The sequence below is a fragment of the Hippocampus bargibanti genome, linkage group LG12 (assembly GCF_051943395.1).
Source record: "Hippocampus bargibanti isolate YZ-2025 linkage group LG12, ASM5194339v1, whole genome shotgun sequence".
Taxonomy (NCBI): Eukaryota; Metazoa; Chordata; class Actinopteri; order Syngnathiformes; family Syngnathidae; genus Hippocampus; species Hippocampus bargibanti.
The window spans coordinates 6,937,520-6,963,812 of NC_142745.1; the positions used below are offsets into that span (position 1 = coordinate 6,937,520).

Consider the following 26,293-nt stretch of genomic DNA (forward strand, 5'->3'; position numbering starts at 1 on the left):
CTTTAGCTGGCGAACTCAGTAAAAAAAACGTGATACGATGTAGTGCAACGCTGCGCAGTTTTTATTTCATTCGTTATGGCGAATTTACGCATTGCGCTCGTATTCGTCAATTGTCTTGCCGTGTACAGAGGCTGTGAAGGTGAGTCACATTTTTTCGTTCATCTCCGAACAAACAAGGCGAACCATTGTGGTGTTCGTTGCCAGTAGCAGCTTTTTGCTAGTAGTTAGCCTTGTCACAAGATTGGCTCGCTCATTTTTGTATTCTAACACTGGCATAAACTCATGACTGAGACTCACTTGAATTGTGTTATATTTCGGTTGCAGTGGAGTTGTTTTTTTAACCAATTGGTTTGTTACGTTTCGTTCGTTAAATGACATTTTACATTGAGGCAACAACAAGTTTGTTTTTTGGTGAATATATTTTCTTACCGTTCATCCTCGCATTCACTCCTGAAGTTTTAGCACGTGTCCTGTTGAAGTCATGATATAAAAATAAATCATAGGTGACGCAAAACTGTGCTGAATACTTGGGGAAACCGTAAACGATTAACTGTAAACAGCATTGCATGAATAGTCATATTGACAATGTTTACTTTCAAACAGAATCCGAATCATCTAGAACATACAAGGAATGTGTTTCCGGTAGAACACGCTGCACTAGTATCATCATCAAAAAATTACAAAGAGGCACTATACAAGTCTCAAGCAAGTTCCAAATCAATTTAATCGAGGCAAACTCGCTCTTTTTTCTTCAGGCATGTTGTTAGTGAAAGCTACTGGACATTAAGCGGTGATGGATGAATATTGAATAACATTAAAGAGAATTTGTTTAGAGTTCTGTCCACTAAACATTTAGTGGACAGAGACGTTCAAAGAAATACATAATTTCCAAATCATTTATGGGCAGCACGTGTTGTGTGGAGGATTGTCAATCATCCAAATATTATATATATATATATAATATTATTATATATATATATTATATTATGTAGCTGCAACGAGCCAGTCACATGACTCACTACCCACTCATGTGTCGTCACGCATGATGATAACCTCAACTCCCATGTTTTGTTGGTGATTATTTTTTTTAAAGCACATCTTATGACTTGCTTGGACGCTTGCCTTCAATCGTGCCTGCATCTAACTTCACAGCTCTTCTCTGTAACTGCACCATTGCGGAATGTGAGAGAACGACGGGCTTGTGGTGTGAGACGGACGGAGCCTGCATGATCTCCACATCGCTCATCGATGGTGAAGAGCAGCACGTTCGTACTTGCATCACTAGAGACAAACTTGAACCACCCGGGCAGCCCTTCTACTGTCTCAGCACCGAGGGCCTGGTCAACATCCACTGCTGTTACACAGACTATTGCAACAGCATTGACCTCAAAGTACCATTTGGTGAGGACAAAATTTAACTTTCCGTGTTTAGTGCACTCTCACAAAATAAAAACGCAGTGTCCACAACTACCTTAGCCCACTCAATATTCACGACTGAATTATGTAATTACTTCTGCCAGGGATGTGATGATTTCATCAGCGCCTGTTTGTGTGTGTGTGTGTTTCACTACAACCTGAGCTCTACAGATTTGGATATAGCAGAATTACAAAAAAAAAATATTCAAGCGAAAGGTCAGCCTACACATTAAGGAAGAAATATGGCTTAAAATTCAAACACAAGTTGACGATTTTCAAAGTGTCCATTTCATCGTTCCATTTTTCTAAATGCGGCCCTAAAAAGTTTGGACAGCCCTGTTCTAAATTGTCCGTAGCAATAAATGCGTGAATGATGCGTATGTGGAACTGTCGCGGCTTGGAATTGAAGCGGATTTACGTGGGACAGGAGACAATCTCTTTTTGTCAATGGATGCTACAGCTTCGTGTTTGCCTTCAACGTGTAGCTTGTAGTTTACATGCACTTGTGAAAAGGACGCTTTGATCCTCTCCTCCTTCTAAAACTGCTTTATGCAACAAAGAGGGTGCAGAAAGGATTTAAAGGGCAACCGACGCCTCCGGACAAGTTGTGTCCATAATTTGCAAAATCACTTCAAATGACTTCTACTGAGCGTATTTTACAAAGATTCCATCGCATATAGCTATATTTTACGTTTTAAGACTCGCGCTGAATATTCAGGAAGTCTTGTTTTTGAGTTGGTGACGATTCCGTACGTGACGTCAGTCTGGAACGCCGCTGACCGAGAAAGCGACACACAATGCATTTTGGGTACTTTGTTTGGTCTGGAAACTTCGTGTTGAATCGTGTGTTGCACCAAGACTACTATTTGATACTACTAGCTGACACAAATTCCCAGTAGACAAATCAGCCCATTTCTAATGGAGCTCGGGCGCCATATTGTGCATTTTCTGGGACGCTAAATTGCAGTCCAGACGCCTCAAAATGAGACGGAAGGACTTCTTCAATCGATGGCAAACATTTATGCTTTCCTCTTCAAAACTATTTGAATCATATTCCTAACTGGATGAGTAACAAGAAAGCATCTTCTCCCAATCTGAAGCCATTGTTTTGATTCTCGAGCAAGGCAAGATGTCTTGGTGTGAGGGTCATTTTGAAGTACAGTAGTTTTGGGACATTTTAACTTGGGACACTTTAAGTCATTTTCATTGGTGTTTTTCATTTGACTAAAAATATCAGCCTGCGTGTTTTGGATATTTTACATCACATGTGTCAAAGTCAAGGCCCGCGGGCCAAATCCGGCCCACCACATCATTTTTTTCGGCCCGCGAAAGCAAATCAAACTTGTTAAATTCCATGATGATTGCTAAAATCTGAGCCAAAATTTCATATTTTTGGATGTCAACCGCAATAAAAGTCATTATTCTTGACTTCAGATTTGAAAACGAGTTATTCCTTAATTTGCTGTGTGCTCTATATGTAATATTTGAAGGGATTTAAACATTCTAATGGGTTCCCCAAATTCATAACGGCCCTCGAGAGGAAACCATAACTCCAATGTGGCCCGCGGCAAAAAAATGACTTTGACACCCCTGTTTTACATGCTATAAAACGTTTTTCTGATGTCAGTTAGGAAACAAAAAAATGCTGTTGGTTGTCCTTTAAGATTGAATGATTGTCTGTGTTAGTTGTGTTATTGCATTCCATAGTCATTCCAGATTCATTTTCTTCAGTGACGACGCAGTCAAGCCCCGATGAAGGACTATGGCCAGGTGGCAAGTGGGGGTTGCTGGAACTGGTCGCCGTGATAGCGGGGCCGCTGCTCCTGCTGTGTCTGCTCCTGCTGCTCGGCCTGCTTGTGTGTCAGTACCAGCGGGGGGCCTGCAGCCGTCGACAGAGGCTAGAAGTGGAAGACCCCTCATGCGACCACCTTTATATGCCAAATGACAGGAGCCTGCAGGATTTCATTTACGATCTGTCAACATCCGGTTCTGGCTCAGGTGGGCGGGTGTAATTATTGAGCCGCAATCCGACTTTCATGTGCTTTGTTCACTTTTTTTTTGCGTGGGCTTTGTGCCGTTCAGGCCTGCCTCTGTTTGTTCAAAGGACTGTGGCCAGGACAATTGTTCTCCAAGAGGTCATCGGAAAGGGGCGCTTTGGTGAGGTATGGCGAGGACGTTGGCGGGGCGGCGACGTGGCGGTGAAAATTTTCTCCTCCAGAGAAGAACGCTCCTGGTTCCGTGAGGCTGAAATCTATCAAACCATCATGATACGCCACGAGAATATTCTGGGCTTCATCGCAGCTGACAACAAAGGTGCCTTCGTCGCTAATGTCTGAATTGCTGTCTATCTCATAACGTGGAACCCTTAAAGACTGTCTGATTTAGAAACCAAATTCAGTCACAAACGTCGCTTCCGTTCATCCAAAAAAAAAAACAGTTTTGCTTCTTATTTAGCGTTTTGTGATTTATTTTATTGGTTTTATGTTTGAGGCCTGACTATTTTTTACCCTACTCATTTGTTCTGAATATTGACATTAAAAAAGTTCTTAAGATTCTTCACAACAACAATAACCTCAAAACCCATCTGTTTAAAATTGCATTCACGGTTTAGTTTAATCAGCTATTTTATTATTTATCATTTATTTATTGTGTTATTGTTAGATGTATTGTTCTTTTAATTGTAGAGTGCCCTTAGGTGTTCTGAAAAGCGCTTGTAAATTAAATGTATTATTCTTATTCTTCTTCTTCTCATTCTTCTCATTCCTCTTCTTATTCTTCTTCTTCTCATTCTTCTTCTTCTCATTCTTCTTCTTCTCATTCTTCTTCTTCTTCTTCTTCTCATTCTTCTTCTTCTCATTCTTCTTCTTCTCATTCTTCTTCTTCTCATTCTTCTTTTTCTTCTTCTTCTTCTTCTTCTTCTTCTTCTTCTTCTTATTATTATTATTATTATTATTATTATTATTATTATTATTATTATTATTATTATTTGGACACTTAAACAAATGCAAATGAAAAGTGACATTCCGTTTGGTTTGGGGCCGCCACAAAAATGGACAAAATCTGGCTTCAACAGACAGGACAGCGGGGAAAAAAATAATTGGCACCACCCGAGTAACTCTCTAGCGCGGAAAATCCCACTGGACCCTCCGCACCCTGCCCATCACCTTTTCCACATACTACATACTTGGCCAATAAAGATGATTCTGATTCTGATAAAACTACCTGTTTTGGTATAGACAACGGAACATGGACTCAACTGTGGTTAGTGTCAGACTACCACGAATACGGCTCCCTGTTCGACTACCTGAACCGCTACTCCGTCACGGCTGAAGGGATGATCAAACTAGCGCTAACTGCTGCTAGCGGCCTGGCACATCTGCACATGGAGATACTCGGAACGCAAGGTGAACCCCCCCGAATAGAAAATATGCATTTTTGCACAATATTTGCATTGGACGACTTTATGTACAAACTTTACAGGCAAGCCGGGTATTGCCCACCGTGACCTGAAGTCCAAGAACATCCTTGTGAAGAAAAATGGCACATGTGCAATTGCTGATCTGGGTTTAGCTGTCCGTCACGATTCTGTCACAGATACCATCGACATCGCTCCCAACCAAAGAGTAGGAACGAAGAGGTTGGTCAGCCAGAGAAAAATGATTTCTTGCTATTGATAAAAAAAAATATACAGTGATGCTTGAGCTTACGAACGCTTTAGCTCACAAACTTTTCGCCATACGAACATTAAATTTGCGAGCATATAATCTTGGCAGACGAACTAGTTTTCGGCAGACGAACCAAACCACACAGTGGCTGGCGAACTAGTTTTTGTCTATGCGTGCAGACATGTTTGTTATCGAGCGGAATACTTTTGCTATTATGGGACCGAAAAAGACCCCTCCACAGGCTAGTGTTAAGCCAAAGAGGACACAAAAGAAAATTGTGGCCGAGCAGGAGAAGGAGGTCATCGAAAAACACAAACGGAGTGTGCGTTTGTGTGACTTAGCGTCCCAGTACCAGTACGCTAAGTCGACCATTGCTACGTGTGGCTAAGGGTGTTTCTGTTTTGTCTAAGCAACGGTCTCAGGCAATAGAGGAGGTTGAAAAACGTCTGTTGATTTGGATTAACGAAAAGCAGCTAGCAGGGGACATTGTGAGTGAGGGTATTATCGCCGAGAAAGCACGGCAACTTCACTCGGATATCAGCAAGAGGAAACTGCATTAACGATCATCACAAAGGTAAATAAAACGACTTTATTATACTGTACAGTTTATTTCTTTAATTACAATACAAAAGCACATTTATTGTACATAAAATAAGGTATATTTTGTGTAGTTTTAAGGCTTATTTAGTAGAAATTTGTTTTTTGGGGACCTGGAAACGGATTATTCTCATTTTTCATGGTTTCTTATGGGAAATAAATGTTTGGCAGACAAACTTTTCGCCTTACATGCACTTTCTGGGAACCAATTAAGTTCGTAAACTGAGGTATCACTACTGTATTTTTTTTTCTCTCAGGTACATGGCTCCAGAAGTACTGAACGGGACGATCAACATGAGGCACTTTGACTCGTTCAAATGTGCTGACATCTACGCTTTGGGGCTGGTCTACTGGGAGATTGTGCGTCGCTGTAATAGTGGAGGTCAAACCAGATGTGATTTTCACTCAAGTTCTGCGCTCACATTGCCTCTTCTAACTTTTGTGTTCTACTGTGCTTGCAGGTATCCATGAAGAATATCAATTGCCCTACTATGACCTGGTGCCCTCTGACCCTTCACTGGAAGACATGAAAAAAGTGGTGTGTGACCAAAAAACACGACCCGTCATCTCAAACTGGTGGCAGAGTCATGAGGTAATGATACGATACGTTTCTTCCGGAATGTTTGTCTTCTGAAATTTGCTAACAGCTTTCTTATATCCATATTTGGAGTTTGTGGCAGGTTAATTAAAAATTGATCATGAATTCAAATTCTGTCATCCAACTGATTTTCATTTTCATGCTAAGCAGGTCTGATAATTAATTTTCAGGTTAACTTATGCACTGCCAGATGACGTGCAAACATGTCCACTCCCGTGCCAGGGTTTTTGTCATTTTCACTGAAATTACAGGATGCATTTTTGGACTACATAAACATTTAATGCAGCGTAAGAAATCTTAGACGCACTTCTTTCATACAGCAAAAAAAGAGTTAATTCCTAAATTATATGGTTCTGGAGTTATCTGGGGTGCAAGTGAGATCGGCTGGACAAAAGGCAAATGTTGGCTCCTTGTGGGAGGGAAAAAAATTGCCAGAGGTCTGACTAGCGCTTGATCAACACCCCCCTGCTAGAAAAAAAGACCCGTACAAATTAGGGAATGTTGCTCCACGTCATCCTTTTAAATTCCGGAATAAATTCGGGAATGGCAGTGAATGAGTTAAATAATCGATTAAGAAACTTGTGATTTAAAAATCAAGAAATCAGTAAAGTAACTGAATTACTTTTTAAAGTACATGTGGCAATATTGTTTCCCCATATACTAGTGTCAATGATGGTCAATTGACAGTTTTCCTTAACTCATTCACTGCCATTCACGAATTTATTCGGGAATTGAAAATATGACGAATTTGTTTGGGTTTTGTTTTTTTCTTGTTTGGGTGCCGATAAAGCGCTGGCCATGGCCTCTGGCAATGTTTTTTTTTTCATTTCCACAGTGGGGCTTCAGCTGTTGTTAAAGCGCTATATAAGCCAATATGTATGTATTGCATTGTATTTTGGACGGCCACCCTCATTTCAAGCTAGTATAACTCCAGACCCATATAATTTAGGGATTAACTCTTTTTTTTCTGATGAAAGAAGAGAGTGTAAGGTGTCTTAATGCTGGATTGAATGTTTATGTAGTGTTAAAACTCAATATTCTGTTGGTCCTGGAATTTGAGTGACAATGACAAAAACCCTGGTACTGGAGTGGACACATTTTTGCACGTCCGGCAGTGAATGAGTTAATTTATTTATTGATTGCTGACTGTAAATTCCCGCTTTCACATTTTGGTGGAATTTGAACACATACTGGAGTATACCATAAGAGGCAAAGTTTTTTTCCAAACTCACTTAAATCTGCTTTTCCTTGTGTTTCCAGGCTTTGCGGGTTATGGGCAAAATAATGAGAGAATGTTGGTACGCCAACGGTGCTGCCCGTTTGACCGCCCTGCGCATCAAAAAGAGCTTGTCTCAACTTTCTGTTCAAGAGGACATTAAAGTTTGATCTGAAAGTAACCAAACACTTGGAAAGAGCTCTGGGATCTGTCTCACCCTTTAAAGTGAGCCTTCCTCAAAAGCACTACTGAGAATATGTGACACTTTAACGATGACTGCAAAGTCATCGTAAAAGCTTTGCAAGTTGTTTTTAAGGCACTGATGAACCCTACCTCACCTTTCCAGAAACCTGTCTGGTTCCTCTTTTATACACCATGACAAGTATCCCTGGACTTTCCCTGTACACTTAAAGGACAACCGACGTCTCCGGACAAGTTGTGTCCATAATTTGTAAAATGGCTTCAAATGACTTCTACTAAGCGTATTTTACAAAGATTCCACCGCATATAGCTATATTTTACGTTTTAAGACTCACGCTGAATATTCAGGAAGTCTTGTTTTTGAGTTGGTGACGAGTCCGTACGTGACGTCACTAAATGACCGCCCTTGCCCGTAAAAAAGACGCTTTGTAGCGGTCCTTCCATCACGTCAATGTATTTTGCTGTACTTGTTGGGTCAGGGGACCTCGTGTTGCACCCAAAAGCCGCCAGAAGAGGGCGTCCAAGCTCAATATAAGGAATTTATCAGCCTGTGGAAACGGAGGTGGCCACAGGAGGTCGTCATTTTCTGCCTCTTTTTCGGTGAGACATTTCCCCTCAATGTTGCCTCAGAATGGCAGAAATAAATTATTTAATCGATTGCAACGATGTATTCTTTCCTCTTCAGAACTATTTGAATCATATTCATAAGTGGATGTGTAACAAGGAAGCATATTCTCCGAATCTGAAGCCATTGTTTTGATTCTCCAGCAATGCAAGACGTCTTGGCGTGACGTTACGAACTGGGGGCGGGACTTTCTGAAAATGCCCAATTCGCAGCTCAATTTTTTGAGTTTCATAGCATTCCTCTCAAGCAAAGCACTTAACAACGATGGTCCTAATGCAAGCAAACGACTTTCTTCAGGACAATAAACTGTTATGTCGACACTGCTCACAGCATCACACGGCGTTGTGTTGCCATTGTGGTTCATGTTTCGATACAGTCGACAAGATGAACACAAATTCAAGGATTGTTTGTTTTAAATGTAATCTCCTCTTTTATGAAGATACTACTGGTTCTCTTATGTTGACACTATCGTATCAAATTTTCCTATCACGGGTGACTTTTATTTTTGGTACACAATCCCCCAAGCCAAATATTTTATGAAAGACACAAACACACACACACAAATTAGCTGCACATATTTTTTACAGTTCCGTCTTTGATTTTTGAATTGTAGAGGCTTGGCTTGATTAAATGCCATCGCAGCCACTAAAATGGCCCAGAGGACCCCCAACCCGGTACAGCCTCTAGACCAGGGGTGTCAAACTCATTTCACATCGTGGGCCACATATGGCCTCGGTAAATGTCAAGTGGGCCGAATACCGAAACCTTTTGAAAATTCCACACTCCTTATCTATTTTTCTCCGTTTGGATAATGACATTTTGTCTAATGAGGGTGTTGAAACCGGCGTTGAAAAAAAACACCACTCTGCCTCTAGTGGACAATCCTTGAATTGCACCACATTAAAAATATGAATTGCATGTTGTTCGTGCATTTTCTCCACTTCTAAATTATCCCGCGGGCCGGATCTAACCTACTTGGGAGCCGGTTCTGGCCCGCGGGCCATATGTTTGACATCATGCTCTATACTGTACTTTTTTTTTTTGGGGGGGGGGTGAACACATCATGTGGAATGCTATTTGAAGACTACAATTCTCAGAAATGTGTTTTTTTTTTGTTTCAGGAACAAATGCACTTTTACTGTAATGATTTTTTTAAAATGTATATTTGCATAGTTTTTGACCAACTCCAAAAACCGGCCTTGTGAGTTACTACTGACTTCGCTGCATGGCTCACAAATTATAAGTTGACATGATATAACATACAGTAAAGTCTCGTTATATCGATATTCAAGGGAGTCCGAAAAAATATCGATATAACCGGGACTATCAATATATCCGACCCTGTTTGCATGTAATTTTCTCCGTGCGTGCATAGAAATAGTATCGATATAACCGGGACTATCGATATATCCGATATCGATATAACGAGACTTTACTGTAACATGTAACTTCTTGAACATGACAGCGCTCTTTACGGTCACGCGTGTGAGGAAAAAAATGCTGAAAGTGATCCATGTATACAAACTGACAATGTATTTGTTTTTGTCGTATGCACTGCAAAGCCTGTCAAGTTATGCATTTAGACTTTAAAGGCAATAATGAAAATCAAAGGTATTTTGTCCAGTTGTACTTGCCTTATAATAAATGTAAATACAGAGAAAATATGATGTAGTTGTTATGCATGTGTTTCCTCTCCCCAAAGAACCTCATGACATGAACATAAAACACATAATGTCTCAAAGAACATTTATTGCTCTCCACGATTGACTGCAGTTTGATACAAAAACTGCATTTCCATACAAATTTACAACAGACAGCATTCCTTGCTTATTCCCAGAAGGAAGAGAAAAGCTATACATCATATGCAACATAAATAAAAGCAGAAACGTAGAATAGTTTTTTTTTTGTTTCAAATGACAAATCCCGAAGATATAATGGGAAACTTGACCATCTAAATCACAGGTGTCAAAGTCAAGGCCCGCGGGCCACATCCGGCCCGCCACCTCATTTTTTTCGGCCCGTGAAAGCAAATCAAACTTGTTAAATTCCATGATGATTGCTAAAATCTGAGCCAAAATTTCATATTTTTGGATGTCAACCACAATAAAAGTCATTATTCATGACTTCAGATTTGAAAACGAGTTATTCATTAATTTGCTCTGTGCTCTATATGTAATATTTGAAGGGATTTAAACATTCTAATGGGTTCCCCAAATTCATAACGGCCCTCAAGAGGAAACCATAACTACAATGTGGCCCGCGGCAAAAAATGACTTTGACACCCCTGATCTAAATGTTGGACCCCTTTCCAAAAAGCCATTTCACAGCGGCGTCAATGGTAATACAAATCCCTTTTATTATAGTATGTAAAACAAAACAAGTCAGAGTTATAGTCTTGGAATCTAGATTTTAAATCTCTTAAAAACTGTGATACGCAACACCACCAAACAGTCATAATTGTCTTTTGTGAGTCTATAGGATGTACAGTTAAATTAAGCTGGTATGTTCTTAATTTGCAACAAAACAATTTAATTCATACTTGCTTCATATAACTCCAACGATAGGGTGGTGATGCAATCATTTCAACAGGATGTCTTGAGTCTATTTTTATGATAAAAGTGGGCATCAAGCTAATGACAAATAAAATAGCAGTGTATAACTTACACATCAACAAATAGTTTGATGTCCCTGGATGAAGTTGACTGCATCACCACAATGGAGAAAAAAAGCTTAATCACACACAAATATGTTTTCCTTTATCTGGTAGAGATATTTTTATTCCATATTAAAAATGCTCATTCCACCGCTGTCATTGCTCCCTTGGTGTTGTAAAATTTGGCTCGGGTGACTGGAACGGTGTCGCTCGCTGTGCTACCGACAATGTTGTACTGTTCACCTCGTAAAAACTTAGTGAACTGCAAAGTATTTATGCACAGATGAAGGAACCTCCCAACTCCTATCCTACATTCCTTCACGTCACTTCTTTCTCCCTTTGCTGCGACCCCTCTTCTCTTTCGTCTCATACGGTGCCTAAGGGCAGAAGAAAAACCCCAAAACATTACTTTGAGTCACGGTGCAGTGAAACATTTTTGCTTACCCTCTTCTCTATCAGTGAGAACAAGCGCCTGAAGGATATCCGAGAGTGAGACGATACCCTTCACCACATCCCGCTCGTCCACAACCACCAACCTGTGCACCTGGTTGATACACAAATACAGTATCATCAGCACACACACACACACAAAATCTGATAGTATTCTGCTGCGACAACACAGATTTTTTTTTATTTTTTTTTTTTTGCAAAATGACTTCACCTCAGCCTCCACCAGTCTGTTGATGATGGCTTCAAGCGTCTCGTGGCGATTGCAGGTCAGCACCCCTTCAAAGTACTGAGAACGGTGCTGCAGGGCTTTGGTCACGGTTAAGTCGAGGTTGTTGTAAGTCTTCTCTGCCGCCAGGTTCTGAAAGGGAGCGCAATTTCATCATCGTTACTTGAAGTAGAACGCTGATGTCTCATGAACGGGAAGTTAGTTAAATATAATGTTATAGTATGATGGAGCATAATGGACAAGTGCATGTAGTAAACTTGGTCATATCCATCAACGTCACCTAATACAGGTGGGGCCTTGGCTTACGAACTTAATTGGTTCCCAGACGGAGTGTGTAAGGCGTAAATTGTGTATCCCAAAAATTAATTTCCCATTGGAAACCATTAAAATGAGAATAATCCGTTCCCAGGTCTCCATAAAATATAATTTTCAACTACATAAGCCTTTATACTACAAACAATATACCTTATTCTATGTATAATAAATGTGCTGTTGTATTGTAATAAAAGAAATACACCGCATTGTATAATAACGTCATTTTATTTACCTTTGTGATGGTTGTTGATGGCTTGATGTAATGGGGTTCAGACTTCTCTTCCTGTGTCATGAAAGTCCGGTTAGGCATCTTTTTCCAAAAAAGGCCAGTCTCATCTGCATTAAATACTTGCTGAGGTACGTAGCATTCTTCTTTCACCATTTCAAGGAATGATCCCTTGTAGGCTTCGGCAGCTTTACTGTCAGAACTGGCTGTCTCAGCATGACGAGTAATGATCCGTTGCTCGCTTTAAAATCATCAATAAACGGCGAACTTCCAGGTTGCCGCATGACAATATCAGAGTGAATTTGCCGTGCAACACACGCACCTTTAATAGCTTCTCTGTTGCGAAGGATGGTAGCAATGGTGGACTTAGCATATCCGTACTGGGCCGCTAAATCAGACAAACGCACACCTCGTTCATATTTTTCAATGATCTCCTTCTTCTCCTCGACTGTAATTTTGTTTTGTGTCTTCTTCGGCTGAACACGAGCCTGTGGTGGGGTCTTTTTCGGTCCCATAACAGCAAAAGTATCTGTAAAAAAATCCTTGGAGACGATCGACGTGTGCACTTCGGTCGTGTGCTTTGGTGTTCTTCCGCCGAAGATTACTCCGCGAGCCGTGGTGGGGCGGCGCTCCGTGTGTATCCCGAAAAGTAGTGCTTAATCCAAGGTTTAATTTTCATAAATTTAACTTTCGTAAACCGAAAATTTCGTAAGGCAAGGTGTTTGTAAACCGAGGCCCCACTGTATACAGAGTGACCCAAAAAGATGTGTACCATTGTGGCCTTGATTAAAAAGCTATTTCCATAAATTGACTAAAAATGAACAGAAATAGCTGAAACTCTGGTGAATGGTCTTCCATAAACTGAATAATGTGTGGTTGTAATTTGAAATAAATAGCTTTTTAATCAAAGCCACAATTGAAATGTTCATGGGTATGCATCTTTTTGGGGTCACCCTGTACTTTAAATGTTTACAGAATAACAAATCGTTAATCCCTCAATTTCCCTTATAAGTGAAGAAATCTCAACAATGTTGCGTAATTCTTAAAAGTATTAAAAGCATTTTGCATCTGCTGTACAAAAGTAGAGCTAAATGCTGATTAATTTGGGGCGGATTAACATTGTTTGGGTGAACGCAATATTACGAAATGCATGAAAAATAAAATATCTTGGGTATTATATTAAAAAAAAATAAACAAGATTGCATTCTTGTAAACTTACAATGACATCAAATTTGGAGTAAATGTCCACCACTCGACCTGCACAAGAGAGAGATTGATTTGAAAAGGTGCACCTGCCGAAAATGTTTGTTGAGGATTATATATGAACACATTGTGCTTTAAGGTTAAATATAACTGAACAGTACTTAATTCATTCACTGCCATTCGCGATTTTTTTCAGGAATTGAAAATGGTGCTGATAAAGTGCTGGTCAGACCTCTGGCAGTGTTTTTCCCTTCCACAAGAGGGCAGCATTTCCCCTTTTTTCCATGTTAGTGCTTTGTTCCAGCTTCAGCTCTTGCTTAAGTGCTATATAAACCAATATGAATGTATTGCATTGTATTTTGGACAGTTGCCCTCATCTCAAGCTCATATAACTCCAGACACATATAACTTGGGAATTAACTTTTTTTTCCTGATAAAGTAAGAGAGTCTAAGGTTTCTTACGCTGCATTGAATGTTTATGTAGTCCTAAAACTCAATAGTCTGTAGGTCTTGCAATTTGAGTGAAAATGACAAAAACCCTGGCACTGGACTGGACACATTTTTCCACATTGTCTGGCAGTGAAGGAGTTAAGAGACGTATACAACTGGATTTTTTTTTTTTTTTAAAGTCTTAAGACACATTGATTATGCCACAGTGAAACGTTTGGGAGTGGAGTTGTCTATATTTTGCCCACTCTTGATTTATAGTACAGACTGTCAATGTTAATGCGATCTAAATACAGTTGCGTTTTTATATCAAGCAGCCTACCAACCTTTGTCATCCACCACGGGGAGCGCAGACACACGCTGCTCTACAAAAATACCCAGCGCCGTGTACAGAGGTGTATCTGTGCGCACCACAGCAATGTTCTGGAATGTCCCAATATTCAGCTCCTCCAAAGTTTGACTGAGGAACGTTGGTTTTGGCATCTCCGATATCTGCAAACAATAACAATTTACCATACGCACGTAGGCACGACTGCACAAACATGAAGAATAGAAGAGTCAACAGCAGATCATTTCAAAGCTGAACCTCCAAAGTCGAACAGGAACTGTTTGGTGACTTTCAAATGCTAAGATTTGTTTGACTTTTGAGGCAAATTGCTCCAGAAAACGTTAGCATTATACAATGCATGTGGCGTTCCACATTGGAGGTTCTCTATTTAACTCATTCACTGCCAGACGATGTGCAAAAATGTGTCCACTTCAGTGCCAGGGTTTTTGTCATTTTCACTCAAATGGCAGGACCCACACAATATTGAGTTTGAAGACTACATAAACATTAAATTCAGCGGAAGAAACCTTAGACTATCTTCTTTCATCAGAAAAAAAAGAGTTAATTCCTAAATTATATGGGATTAGAGTTATCTGATCTTAAAATGTCCAAAATACAATACAATACACACCTAATAATAATAAAAATAATAATACATTTAATTTATAATTGCCATTCAAAACTTTCAAGCTCACCTTACAGCCACAGGATAAGTTTTTCTGTGGGTGAGCAGCGGCAGGCACATGCGCCAGCGTTCACTCAACCCGGAAGTAACTCAAATAGATAGAAAGCTAGCCAGCCAGCTATTAGCTAGCCAGCTACAATGCTATATATCTACAAAGCAAGCTAGCTAGATAGCTAGCAAGCCAGCTAAATAGCAAATAGCTAACTAGCTAGCTATCTAGCTAGATAGCAAGTTAAATGCAGCACAAAGTGTCTTCCATCTATCTGGGCAGCAATGACATTTTACGATTATTGATGCGCTCTTATAATGTGGCTAAATCTATATACAGTAAAGTCTCGTTATATCGATATCGGATATATCGATAGTCCCGGTTATATCGATACTATTTCTATGCACGCACGGGGAAAATTACATGCAAACAGGGTCGGATATATCGATAGTCCGGTTATATCGATATTTTTTCGGACTCCCTTGAATATCGATATAACGAGACTTTACTGTATTATATTTGGAAAACCTTTTTTTCATTCATTGAAGGTGCGCCTTATACTGTAGTCACTAATTTATATAGCGCTTTAACAACAGCTGAACCTGTAACAAAACATGGACAAAAGGCAAATGCTGCCCCCTCGTGGAAGGGGAAAAAAATTGCCAGAGGTCTGACCAGTACTTTATCGGCACCCCACGATAGACAAACCAAATCCCGAACAAATTTGGGAATAACGCTCCTCCTCACACATTTAAATTTCCGAATAAATTCGGAAATTGCAGCAAATTAGTTAATATGGCAGAGGGAAATGTCAAATGGACGTACAAAGAGCTTCAAGAACTTGAGAATCCGCTTGTGTGTGAGGATGTACAGAGTGTTTCCTGTCAGCGGATCGATGACCGGCAGTCTGTGGATCTTGTTCTTGAGCAACGAAGATACGGCATCATACAAGCTGTAATAAAATATGAACGTTAGGTGTCTTGTTTGGAACTCGTTTAAAATAGATACCCGTAAGTCCCCCGTAAAGTGATAATGAATCTACAAAAAATGTCTGCTACTTTGCGGTCAAATGTACCCGTCACTATTCCAAGCCTATGCGTATTCACACCTAAACATCCATCCATGCAGTCTTTGGGTTTAGAAACGTTTAACACACTTGATGGGGTCATTCTGAGGCTAGATTCCATTTTTTTTATGTTTAAAACAAACCTGGCATTGGGGGATATGCTAACCAAGGGCTTGAAAGAATCTTGAAGATACAGCTCTGTTAAAATAAAAGCGGAAATAAAACAGAGACAATTAACTGACTGAAATGACAAATAATTAAAATACTGTAAGACCTTAGTCAAAATTCACACCTCTCCATGTTTCGATTTTGTGCTCTTCCAACTCATAAATCTGCACCTGAAAATCAACATCACAAACACAAAATTATGAAATCTCCCACAAAAACACCACATCTGGATATCTGTGATCTTACCAAAGGAGATTTATAGTAGCGATGAAGGATGTTAATGAAATCTGTGATGGTTAGCATGCCTGTAGATAGCATCAGCATTTCACTTATTTGTTAAACAAACTGAAAGTACGTACAGTAAGGTAGTTACATGGGATATAATCTTACCAACAAAGCACTGTTTGTTACTGTCCCATAAGGGAGCTGCCCTCACTCCATTGGAAACAAGGGCGAAAAATGCCTTCTTGACCTGTGCGGAATTAAAAAGATTTTTTTTTACCCCACAAAGTTAATTTTTCATTGTTAAGCTGCTTTTTCATAATAGGCGGAGGATCAGAAACAACAGCAACATTCCCAAAATATGCATTTTAGGTGAACGTGTGCATTATGGGAACGAACTTGAGAAGAATAAAGAGATGATATCCGACCTGGAGGGATGTGTCGAAAACCACCAATTTGGAGCTTGTGGGTACGAGATCATAACAGCGATGGGACTTCATGAACCTCGTGTACACATTATGTTCAGGGTCTGTAGGGAAGAGCGAGACGTGGAGTGAGAAGCTTTTCAAAAATGTCATCATTATGTCATTTAGTCGCCTACCCTCAATCGGTGGATCCTTTTTGCTGTCAAGATCTTCAAGAGTTGCCGGAATCTGAAAGAAGCAAACAAGCTTTAGCCATTAGACGAATCAGAAATAAGCTTAATAAACAGATTGTATAAAAATGTCACATTTGACTTAGTAACATATCATTCCAATGAAGTGTACGGACGGTCTATTAAATGTCAATTTGTTACATATTGCGTGTTTGTTGTGTTGAGACTGTACTCATTCACCGGGAATCCAGCTCCAATTTCCCCAAAATAGCTCTTAATCATGTGCACCCAAACATCTCCTTTGCAGTCAAACTTCAGCATTGCCAGATTAAAACATATCCCCAACTTGTTCATTAAGGTATTTGAGCACTTTAAAAAATCTTTGAGTACTTTCACAAAGCTACTTTTCATTTCTTCTCTGAGCTTTTAAATATTCTTTTGATTTTTGGAGGCTACAAATATGCTTCAAAGTTATCAATGTGTGTTTTGTTTTTTGTAATTTTAATAAGATACTTTGATTTATGCTGTGCATGAAATGTTCTCTATAAATATTGTTACCATACGGGCCAGACATTTCAACTATGCTAAATCAGGTATTCATAACTTGGTTTTAAGTTCTCTGATCACACAGAGCTTAGGGTACAAGCAAAACAGAAAACAAACGGCTTGTCTTGTGTAAACGGCAACAGAGTAATTGACATTTGAATACAGCTTCAATCTGATTGGTGGGAAACTGAAACGTCTCACTTCACTTCTTTTTAGGAAAAGAACACATTTGTATTAGTTTTGACAGTGTGGATTTATTATGTTGTAAAAACACAAATTATTGCATTTGGTTCAGTTTTTCTAAAGCCCAGGAGAGGCTGTGCAAGGTTTTATGGAAGCCATTAACTGAGCTGGATTTGGGGCTAAATTGACAGTTGTGCATTTGCCCTTTAAATGCACAGAAAGCCTAATAATTAAATCATGTTACACAATTTCCTTCAGCATTGGAAATTAAGAAATAACAATAACCCGTATATCCCCCTGTTCCTAGCCATATTCATACGCAGTAATCATTGAGTAAAATGAAACGAGATCGTATTTATTTCAGTAGCCTTCTAGTTTTTCCAATTTAGAAAATGCACCTGGGATCGATAAAGATAGGGGAAACTCAGGTTTAATAAAAAAAAATTGATGCAGTACTGAAAATTAATTTAGGCTTGATAAAATGAGCCGTATTGTGACTTTAGAGAGGCATCACTTTAAAATAACAACATTGACCGACTGGGGGAATGCCACTCGTTGCTTTCCGGAGTCCTACTTCGAACTCCAAGCTAATGACGTTAGCATTGACCAGTCAAAGCTTACAGAGAATACATCATCATCGAAAGGAGAGATGGCTTCTTTCACCCAACAAAACTAAACGGACATGTGAACCACTCACTAAACTCAACCATTTCACCAACAATAGGTAACAGGCACGTGACAATTATGTCACATATATATATATCGATCTAGCTACTTCACAATATAATTCTAAATAGTTAGCATGTTTGCTACTTGTTAGCATGTGTCAGATGAGGTTAGACAGTGTTTAATAGTAAAAGAGGAAAATATAAAACTTTACCGGGGGACTTACACACTCCATATTCCATTCGCAATGTCACGTCTTCGCCTTAGCCTGCCAGATCGTGTGACAAACAGCCAAGTGGTCACAAATTCGGCGCATCAGCTAAAAGTCCAACCAGAGCATCCTGAATGGCTGACTTGACTGGTCGTTATCGTAATACTAGTAGACTCAGCGCAGTGAAAACATCTCCTCGAAAGGAATTGAGCCAGAGGGAATAACACTGGGCTTTACAGATAGGATTGGCCCAACACCAATAAAATAAAACGTTCCAAAATATTTTTATGCCAACTTGTTCCACAGAAGTGTATTGCACAAGATGAACATTGACGTAAAAAAACAAACGACAGTAAGCAGGCTCAAAGTATCCGTAGCTAATTAAGTGGAAAATTGTACTGTGTGTGCCGCGTGTACTTTCTCCTTGCTTTTTTGTGACACCACCTCAAAGGGCCATTGTGTTATAAATGGTTAACTTCAGTGTCTGTCCATGTTTTATGATAATTTCTAAATGGAAATACTTATTCATTTTAGCTTGGAGGCATAACACAAATGATGGTATACATTTTATTTTTTAGGTTTATCTTGAGAATAATATGCTTTTTTCCTCATTGCTTGTGGCCAACTCAATAAAATATGAGATCCCCCCAAAAAAACACACAATCATGAATGAGTAACAGATTTTATATACAAACTGTTTACAGCAAGATTTTTATATGAACGCTGACCATTGTGGGCATATTGGCGTCCATGTTGTGCACAACATCACCAACACAATCAACACCCATGAGATCAAGTTAACAGACGGAAGAAGAAACCCTATAAGAGCACCTTTGGTCATGAAGGAAACCAGATGTGGGAGTTTCAAAGATGAATAAGGCACAAGACACAGCATGACCAGCCTCTGTCCATCATAAAACTACTTACTCTGCAAAACACTTGATTTAAAAAAAAGCTTACAAACTACTGTATATGAGGGAAAAAGATGAATATGTGATGCAATTATACTTACAGACAAGTGTACTTTAAGGCAACAAGAGCCCAGAAAAACTACATGCAAAATTGCATCTCAAGTGTTTTTAGAGTGATAGTAAAATCCGGAGTTTAGATTAAATCACATGCATGAGATTGCGACTTCATTCACATTGAAATCATACCAAATTCCAAATGCCAAAATTGTCAAGACAACAAATGGCAACTGACCCCATTTTATCATTGTATTTTACAAAAACGTCAAAAGGTGATAAATTACTGCTATGGACTGCTCTAAAGGGGCGGAGGCCATAAAGCTGACATCACCCCCACACCCCAAACAAAAGCACAACATCTCTTTTTGATTGATTAAAAGCCATATGCGGCAAAAATCAAAACGATTTTCCCAACCTATACCAAGTCGATCTGAAGGTTCCATAACACCTTAGGGGTGATAGAAAAGTTAAAACTATAGAAATGAGGGCAGTGGACTAATCTGCTCAGCAGAGGAGCTCACGAGTGAGTGGCTGGTATGTATAAATATGTTGAACGGAAACCGATAAACATTACAATGGAAAGAAGCGTGGAAAAAGTGTTTTGTGAAAGCTCATAATAGAGTAGTTTACAACTCTGATGTAGTCAACCACCACATTTACAGCAATGTGAACTGAGGCTGCACCGCTGTCAAGCGCTCACCACCACAATACACCAACCACTCGAATATTACACATAACCAATGTTGTCTCAACATCAGGCACTCACAAATAATTACTATTATTAATATATATCAATATCAAGTGAATTTTGGACGCAGTTCATGAGGATCTGCGTTTTCTGAGATAAAATTATATCCAAGAATTAAAGTATTTCAAGCAAAAGTCCAATGAAGGTGCTTTCCCTGTCTGAGCTTCTTTTGGTGAAATTGTTTAATATGACGTGAAACTGGCGGCAGTCTTGTTGTCGGTCTTGTTGTTGGCGAGGTCGTCAGTGGTACGCTGGTGGAGCTGTGCCTCTCTCCTGTCTTCAGCAAGTGACTTTTACCATGTCCTCCATCCACTCTTACATCATGGCACACTTTTTCTCCTCTGGTGGGGCGTTCCCGTCGGCTTTCTCCATCTCAATTATGATTCGTTTGAAAACCTCCACGGCGGTCTGTAAGGTATGAAGTAGTATGAAAATGGCGCCAAGAGACCTACAAAAAATAATGTTTGGAATGACCTCATTTTCCTTGGCTGAAGACTCCATGAAAGCAGCACCCCAGGAATCAGCAAGCTTCTTTCCCTCCTCTGGCTTTATGACCCTGAGAATCAAGGCAGTGGAAATACAGGTTATGAAAATACAATGGCACATAGTTGAGAGCACCAGAATTCCACTCAGGCTGAATTTTAAAAAAAGAAGCCATTGAGTATGCATCAAATAGATCTCCCAAGTCGTCTGTTTAGATTGTGGAATTGTGGAAAGTTGTTTTTTTTTTTACTCTGAGACACGTCACTATTAGCTGAGAGGAAGAAAACAACTCACAAAAAGTCAGTTTGTCCTATTGGGCTATCATTGCCAGGACGCTAAAGTCTATGATTTTAGTGTTTTCTTCAGAGAGTAACACTAAGACTAAATATTTCTGATATAAACATCTAAGTCAGGGCTCGGGAACCTATGGCTCGCGAGCCATTTTTGGCTCTTTTGATGATTGCATATGGCTCACCGATAAATCTAAATACAGTAAAGTCTCGTTATATCGATATTGGTTATATCGATAGTACTGCTTATTATGATACTATTTCTATATATTTTCAAGGAGAAAATTTACATGCCGCAGGATCGGATATATCGATAGTCCGGTTATATCGATATTTTTTACGACTCCCGAGAATATCGATATAACGAGACTTTACTGTACATATTCTCACTTTTTTCTGTTCATTTTCTGTTGGGGCTGCAGTTGGCAGAAAGCGCCATTTTGATTGGATGACGCTGACCTAGGTTGGCGGAAAGCGCAATTTTGATTGGATGATACTGGCCGTCAGTTGAAACAGGTAAACGGCCCTTTAAATGAGCCCGAGAAGTAAAAACAAAGTACACTTCAGCTAAATGCACCGGGGGATTCGCCTTTGTGGAGAGAAAAGGTTCTGATTCTTATTTGCAATGAAACAATACTTCTTCTTCCCCCAAGCCATTAACTCTTTGAACTCTTCAACAGTAGCCAAAATGGAACTGTATAGTGCCACTTAGCAGTTTTTTTGACGACGATACTAGTGCAGCGTGTTCTACCGGAAACACATTCCTTGTGTGTCCTACATACTTGGCAATAAAGATGATTCTGATTCTGATTCTGAAACAATACCATCGATGAAACAGTCGAAGGTCAGTGACATTTTCACAAGCCCCATGTTAACGTTCGCATCAATATACTTCTGTGAGAAGTATGTTGCATAGCAAGTGTGGAAGCTAGTGAGCCGTGTGCAGGCTAGCTAGCAGTAATTTCGCGTATGGAGCCGGCAAGTTGACTTTCATTCCGATCGTTTTCCTGGATTTTTACCAATCATGAGGAAGAGAAAACCATTCATGTTAAGGGTGAGTACAATCACAAAGTTATTTTAAATAATACATTCTGACATTTTGTTGAAAAGTGGCCGCACGTGCGTGTGCGTGCGCTCGCGTGTTGTGGCTCTCACTGAAAAACATTTCTAAATATTTTACTTTTATGGCTCTCTTAGTCAAAAAGGTTCCCTAGCCCTGATCTAAGTGAAACAATTTGGCTGAATTTGATCTGCACATTTCCCGTGTACATATATTTACTTCTCTAGAGATCAGAAAAGGCGCTTGTATCCAGACAAAGGATACATTTTTTAAATTACAGAAATTCATCCAGCTGTATTAATTGTAGTAGGTGACTGAACTGGACCTACTGTACTGATTATTACATGATAAAAGTAGAAAGAAATATTGTTGACTTACCTTTCCATGTGGAGATCTTTTTTGTTTCCAACAAGCACAGTTGGAACTCTAAATAGAAAACATTCATGTTGGAACATGAATAGAAACGATATGGTGGAAAAATATTGATGGTATTAAATTATTGAACTTACTGAATTTTTCCAACCATATCCAGCAGCTTGTCGTGTAGAACCTGAACGACCTCAAAACTGATAACAGAATAGAAATGGCTTATTAATCATATCAGGATTGGCTCAAATATACACAACTTGATTTTAATGTCATGCCTTTGTTTTTTTTAATTTGATGATAACCATGCCCCAAACGACACGTTTTTCTTGATATATTCGAAATTTACAATTCTCCAACATACCTTTTCATGGATGTCACAGAATAAACAAGGACGTAGCCATGGATGTCCATAGTGTGGGAGTGTAGAAAAATTGAGTATTCATCCTACAAATGATAAGATGCCATATAACATAATTCATCTCGAGTACAAACAAGGTCACAGTTTAGGCAAGTCGTCACTTTACAATCATCAAAACCCAAATATTGCGGCAGTACAAATGTAAGCGTCAAGGTGGCACAAAATAACTCACTTGTCCAGCTGTGTCAACCAGCTGAAGATGGAAGTCTTGACAATTGATGCTGAACATTTTATTGAAGGCTGGGAAAGGAAAGAAACAGTTATATGTATATGTACTTCTAAATAAACACAAAATGTCTTCATACCGTGGCCTCCACGTGAATTGATGCTATGCCTTAATTATATTTTTGGGAACCCCCTCTCCACTCAATGAGGAAATTTGCTCATTTTTAGCTTATCTATCAGTTCGCTACTGTATGGTCAAACTTACTGTTTTCAATTGTTGGGTCATAGGAGTCGACAAATTGTCCCTCCACAAACTGTATTGTGAGAGATGACTTTCCTGCAGAAATAAAATGGAAAAGTGAATTGTCATTTGAGCTTTAATAATCACAATGTTTCACTTATTATTGACTCATTTACATATAATTCAAGCAATACAGTTAAATACATTTTTTTAAAGTGTATTCATTTTACAGGCATTAATATTTGAATTTTTGGCAGTTTTATAATTCAGACAGTATTGTTTCTAAGAGAAACAAACAGTCTACGTTGATGTTTTAAAACTTTTATTCTTTATTCAAAACATTTTGTCTTGAGTGTTATGGCCCAAATGATTTTTCATGAATTTCAACATGTTTTGTGAAAATGCCAATTACATTTTTTTTGATACTTCGAATGTATTTCTTATTCTTTAATATCCATTTTCTACAGAAAGTAACACAAATGCATGTTACTGTGACAATGTATTTAAGAAATTGTATCATCATTTTCAAGTTGACAGCAAGTGGCGAAATAGTGGCCCTCTGAACTGGATAAAAATGGGTAGATTTTCCATGTGTGCCTATAGCCATTCTGACCATCACCAAACATTTAGCCATACCGCCGACTAAGTGGCACTTGAGGCAAAACGGGTGAAGCGGCTTGCCCAAGGGCACAGAAACACATGACTTGGAGACAGCAAGGAATTTAACACTTGACCCACAAATTGCTGGATGACCTGCTGTACCTCTGAGGCATGGCCATATATACAGTATTGATAGTACAGTTTTTGAAAGGCACCGCGTAAAAAAAAATGCTTGATGAAACTCAGAAGCTGTTTTGCATTTTTATCTTTAGTGTTAACAAAGAAGTCTATTTCAGAGGGGCACCATTAGCTTGGTCAATGTGTGTGAACAACGATGTGGCAAAATGCATCTTAATGAAAATATGAAATAATCAACGTAAAAAGGCCACCTCTAACTCGGAAGAGGAGATATTTACATATATAATACCGAGACAGCATTAAAAATGCACTATTAGAAAAAAACATGTTTTTACATGGTTATTAATCACATGAAGTGAAAATAACCCATTTACTTTGAGACAAAAAGTTACGTTTAGAAAATGTGTTCCACGTAGCCTAACAGGAATGCCACGGAACTTTGACCGCATTCGGGACGAGGACAAGTGGGACGGCTACAGCCGAAAGTGCACTTATTCGTAGGAAAAGCACAAGTGTCATGAAAGCAAAGGAGAGCGCGCGTTGCTGGGGTCAGCCTGACACAAGGAAAACAAAGCCAGGACTTTAGCCAGCTAGCTGTGCTAGCCAGCTAGCAAGCACAGCACGAGCTCGCGAGGTTTACTCACCAACAGATCTGTAACCGATCACAGCAATCTTCCGGTACTTCGGCTGCGGCATGGCGGCGGAGACGATGTCGATTACCTTTCAAATGTGTCCTAGGCAAAGCTATTTTGACGCTCTCAGCGAACTTTTATCGCCACATTCGGTTCACGTCACGTGACAACAACAAACTTTGGGAGCTCTCCGTTGCTGGGCCTTGACCAGCTCGAAGCAGTTTCACCACAGGAAGTACGCCTTGTACTTTTGGAGGAAAGAAACGCTTGCGCTCGATCCAAAACAGTTTGCGATGTCGATCGAGAAATCGAAACCTCAAAATAATCTCCCGAACTTGAACAGTTTACGGAATAAATGATCTACAACACGGTTAGAACACACAGGGATAGTAACGGAAAGTGTTATTGTGTAAGCACACCGTCGTAAAAGCCGACTCTTACGTCACACGTTCTGCAAAGCTACTATACGGCAGCGGGGGTCGCTCTGTGTCCTGCAACCCAGTGACACCGATGTTGTTTGGACTGCTTTTGGCTCGACTTTTCCAGACAAAGACAAATACGGACTAGAACAAAGTGTCAAAGGTGACAAAAGTAGACACACGTTTTCACACCCACCTTTTTCCATGCATACAATGTATGTTCTGGGTTAATTTTGACAAGACACCATCTCAATCGTAGTGCGTATATAAAATGTAAACACATTTATTTCGATAGCGCTTTCACAAAACCTTTTCACGGAACATTTTACAGGAATTAGCGGTTACAAAAATAGTACGTCACAACATGATATATAACATGGACAATACTACAGTACATTAGTAACAACCATTACTAAATACGCCTTGTTGTTTGAAGCATATAAAAACTGAAAAACAGCTCCTTTCAAATTCTATTAATGGTCCATAAGAGATGGAAGCATTGATTCTAAATCAATGTTTTAGGAAAGAATAACATGTATTTTTATTTACTCCATTGCAGATATAGGTCTTGTTTTTGCATCAGCAAGTCTGTCATCCCTGCGTGACATCTGTTCCGTATATATTTACGATGTCATGCTGATGCTGACTCTTACACTATTTTGAGATTTCCCATGGAAATTCCAACGCCAACAGGTGCCCATTTTCGTGGGAACTTGTGCAAATGTCACAAGCAGGTCTGTGACTGTTTCATAGTACCCACGCAAACGCCGCCCCCGTGTCCTATAAAACATTGGCTACTGCATTGAATCGTTTCACACAACAATTCATGATTTTGGGAACTGTTTCGAACTTCACATTAAGATTTGCCTTGCAACTTGCCTGAAGATTTTTGCCCCCAATCATGTGGTTTTTATTATGTTTCACCATTGCCACCTGCTTACAATTTTCTCGATTTTACACAAACTGAAGCACCTGAATTGAGATGTTTTTTTCATATGCGTACAGTATTTTCTTTTTTTTCGTTTATTTGATGTCCCTTGAGCAAAAGTATTCAATTGAAAAAATGAAATTTAGGGAATTTACATTACTGTTAACTGTTAAAATAGATGAACATTGAGATAAATAGTCAAGTTTCAGAGTTATGGTAGAAAAAAAATAAAGCTAGCTTCAACAATGAAAATGTATCATTTGTCACCAAATGTGGTGTTTTGTATGACGAAGCAGACACACGCGTTTTCCTTAGTACTATATTTGACAGTGACTCG

The 26,293-nt window shown here is 39.3% G+C and overlaps 3 protein-coding genes across 5 annotated transcripts; 1 reads left to right on the forward strand and 2 right to left on the reverse strand.

Moving 5' to 3' along the window:
• The first annotated feature begins 60 nt into the window (after window positions 1-60).
• LOC148890229 (activin receptor type-1B-like) lies at window positions 61-9,347 on the forward strand. The gene is made up of 9 exons (XM_089010829.1): window positions 61-139; window positions 1,153-1,401; window positions 3,148-3,414; window positions 3,499-3,729; window positions 4,653-4,820; window positions 4,897-5,053; window positions 5,936-6,060; window positions 6,140-6,270; window positions 7,537-9,347. The coding sequence occupies exons 1-9, from the start codon at window positions 76-78 to the stop codon at window positions 7,660-7,662; spliced, it is 1,518 nt and encodes a 505-aa protein (XP_088866955.1). The 5' UTR covers window positions 61-75; the 3' UTR covers window positions 7,663-9,347.
• Window positions 9,348-10,047: 700 nt separating this feature from the next.
• LOC148890230 (5'-AMP-activated protein kinase subunit gamma-1-like) lies at window positions 10,048-18,669 on the reverse strand. Of its 2 annotated transcripts, none has more exons than XM_089010832.1 (13): window positions 18,513-18,669; window positions 16,898-16,949; window positions 16,725-16,825; window positions 16,465-16,546; window positions 16,321-16,379; window positions 16,199-16,244; window positions 16,050-16,104; window positions 15,666-15,792; window positions 14,165-14,330; window positions 13,408-13,445; window positions 11,633-11,779; window positions 11,416-11,515; window positions 10,048-11,348 (listed from the first exon to the last, which is right to left on the reverse strand). In XM_089010832.1, the coding sequence occupies exons 1-13, from the start codon at window positions 18,519-18,521 to the stop codon at window positions 11,338-11,340; spliced, it is 993 nt and encodes a 330-aa protein (XP_088866958.1). In that variant the 5' UTR covers window positions 18,522-18,669; the 3' UTR covers window positions 10,048-11,337. The 2 variants fall into 2 exon arrangements, with proteins under 2 accessions (XP_088866958.1, XP_088866957.1); XM_089010831.1 differs by having other exon boundaries at window positions 18,501-18,657.
• A 494-nt stretch (window positions 18,670-19,163) lies between these two features.
• Window positions 19,164-25,062, reverse strand: rhebl1 (Ras homolog, mTORC1 binding like 1). 2 transcript variants are annotated; one of them, XM_089010915.1, is made up of 8 exons: window positions 24,622-25,054; window positions 23,264-23,335; window positions 23,006-23,073; window positions 22,777-22,859; window positions 22,556-22,612; window positions 22,425-22,472; window positions 20,688-20,769; window positions 19,164-20,621 (listed from the first exon to the last, which is right to left on the reverse strand). In XM_089010915.1, the coding sequence occupies exons 1-8, from the start codon at window positions 24,671-24,673 to the stop codon at window positions 20,529-20,531; spliced, it is 555 nt and encodes a 184-aa protein (XP_088867041.1). In that variant the 5' UTR covers window positions 24,674-25,054; the 3' UTR covers window positions 19,164-20,528. The 2 variants fall into 2 exon arrangements, with proteins under 2 accessions (XP_088867041.1, XP_088867040.1); XM_089010914.1 differs by having other exon boundaries at window positions 19,164-20,769; window positions 24,622-25,062.
• Window positions 25,063-26,293: the final 1,231 nt, after the last annotated feature.

Excerpts from the sequence above, each read along its gene's own strand:
- LOC148890230 (XM_089010831.1), bottom strand. The coding sequence starts at position 18,521 with ATGGAGTGTGTAAGTCCCCCG. Across the intron at positions 16,950-18,500 it reads TGGAGTGTGTAAGTCCCCCG|ATTCCGGCAACTCTTGAAGA; the intron begins GTAAAGTTTTAT and ends TGCTTCTTTCAG. Across the intron at positions 16,547-16,724 it reads TTTTCGACACATCCCTCCAG|GTCAAGAAGGCATTTTTCGC; the intron begins GTCGGATATCAT and ends AATTCCGCACAG.
- LOC148890229 (XM_089010829.1), top strand. The coding sequence starts at position 76 with ATGGCGAATTTACGCATTGCGCTCGTATTCGTCAATTGTCTTGCCGTG. Across the intron at positions 3,730-4,652 it reads CATCGCAGCTGACAACAAAG|ACAACGGAACATGGACTCAA; the intron begins GTGCCTTCGTCG and ends GTTTTGGTATAG. Across the intron at positions 6,061-6,139 it reads GCGTCGCTGTAATAGTGGAG|GTATCCATGAAGAATATCAA; the intron begins GTCAAACCAGAT and ends CTGTGCTTGCAG.
- rhebl1 (XM_089010914.1), bottom strand. The coding sequence starts at position 24,673 with ATGCCGCAGCCGAAGTACCGGAAGATTGCTGTGATCGGTTACAGATCT. Across the intron at positions 23,336-24,621 it reads GATCGGTTACAGATCTGTTG|GAAAGTCATCTCTCACAATA; the intron begins GTGAGTAAACCT and ends TTATTTCTGCAG. Across the intron at positions 22,860-23,005 it reads TGGTTGACACAGCTGGACAA|GATGAATACTCAATTTTTCT; the intron begins GTGAGTTATTTT and ends TATCATTTGTAG.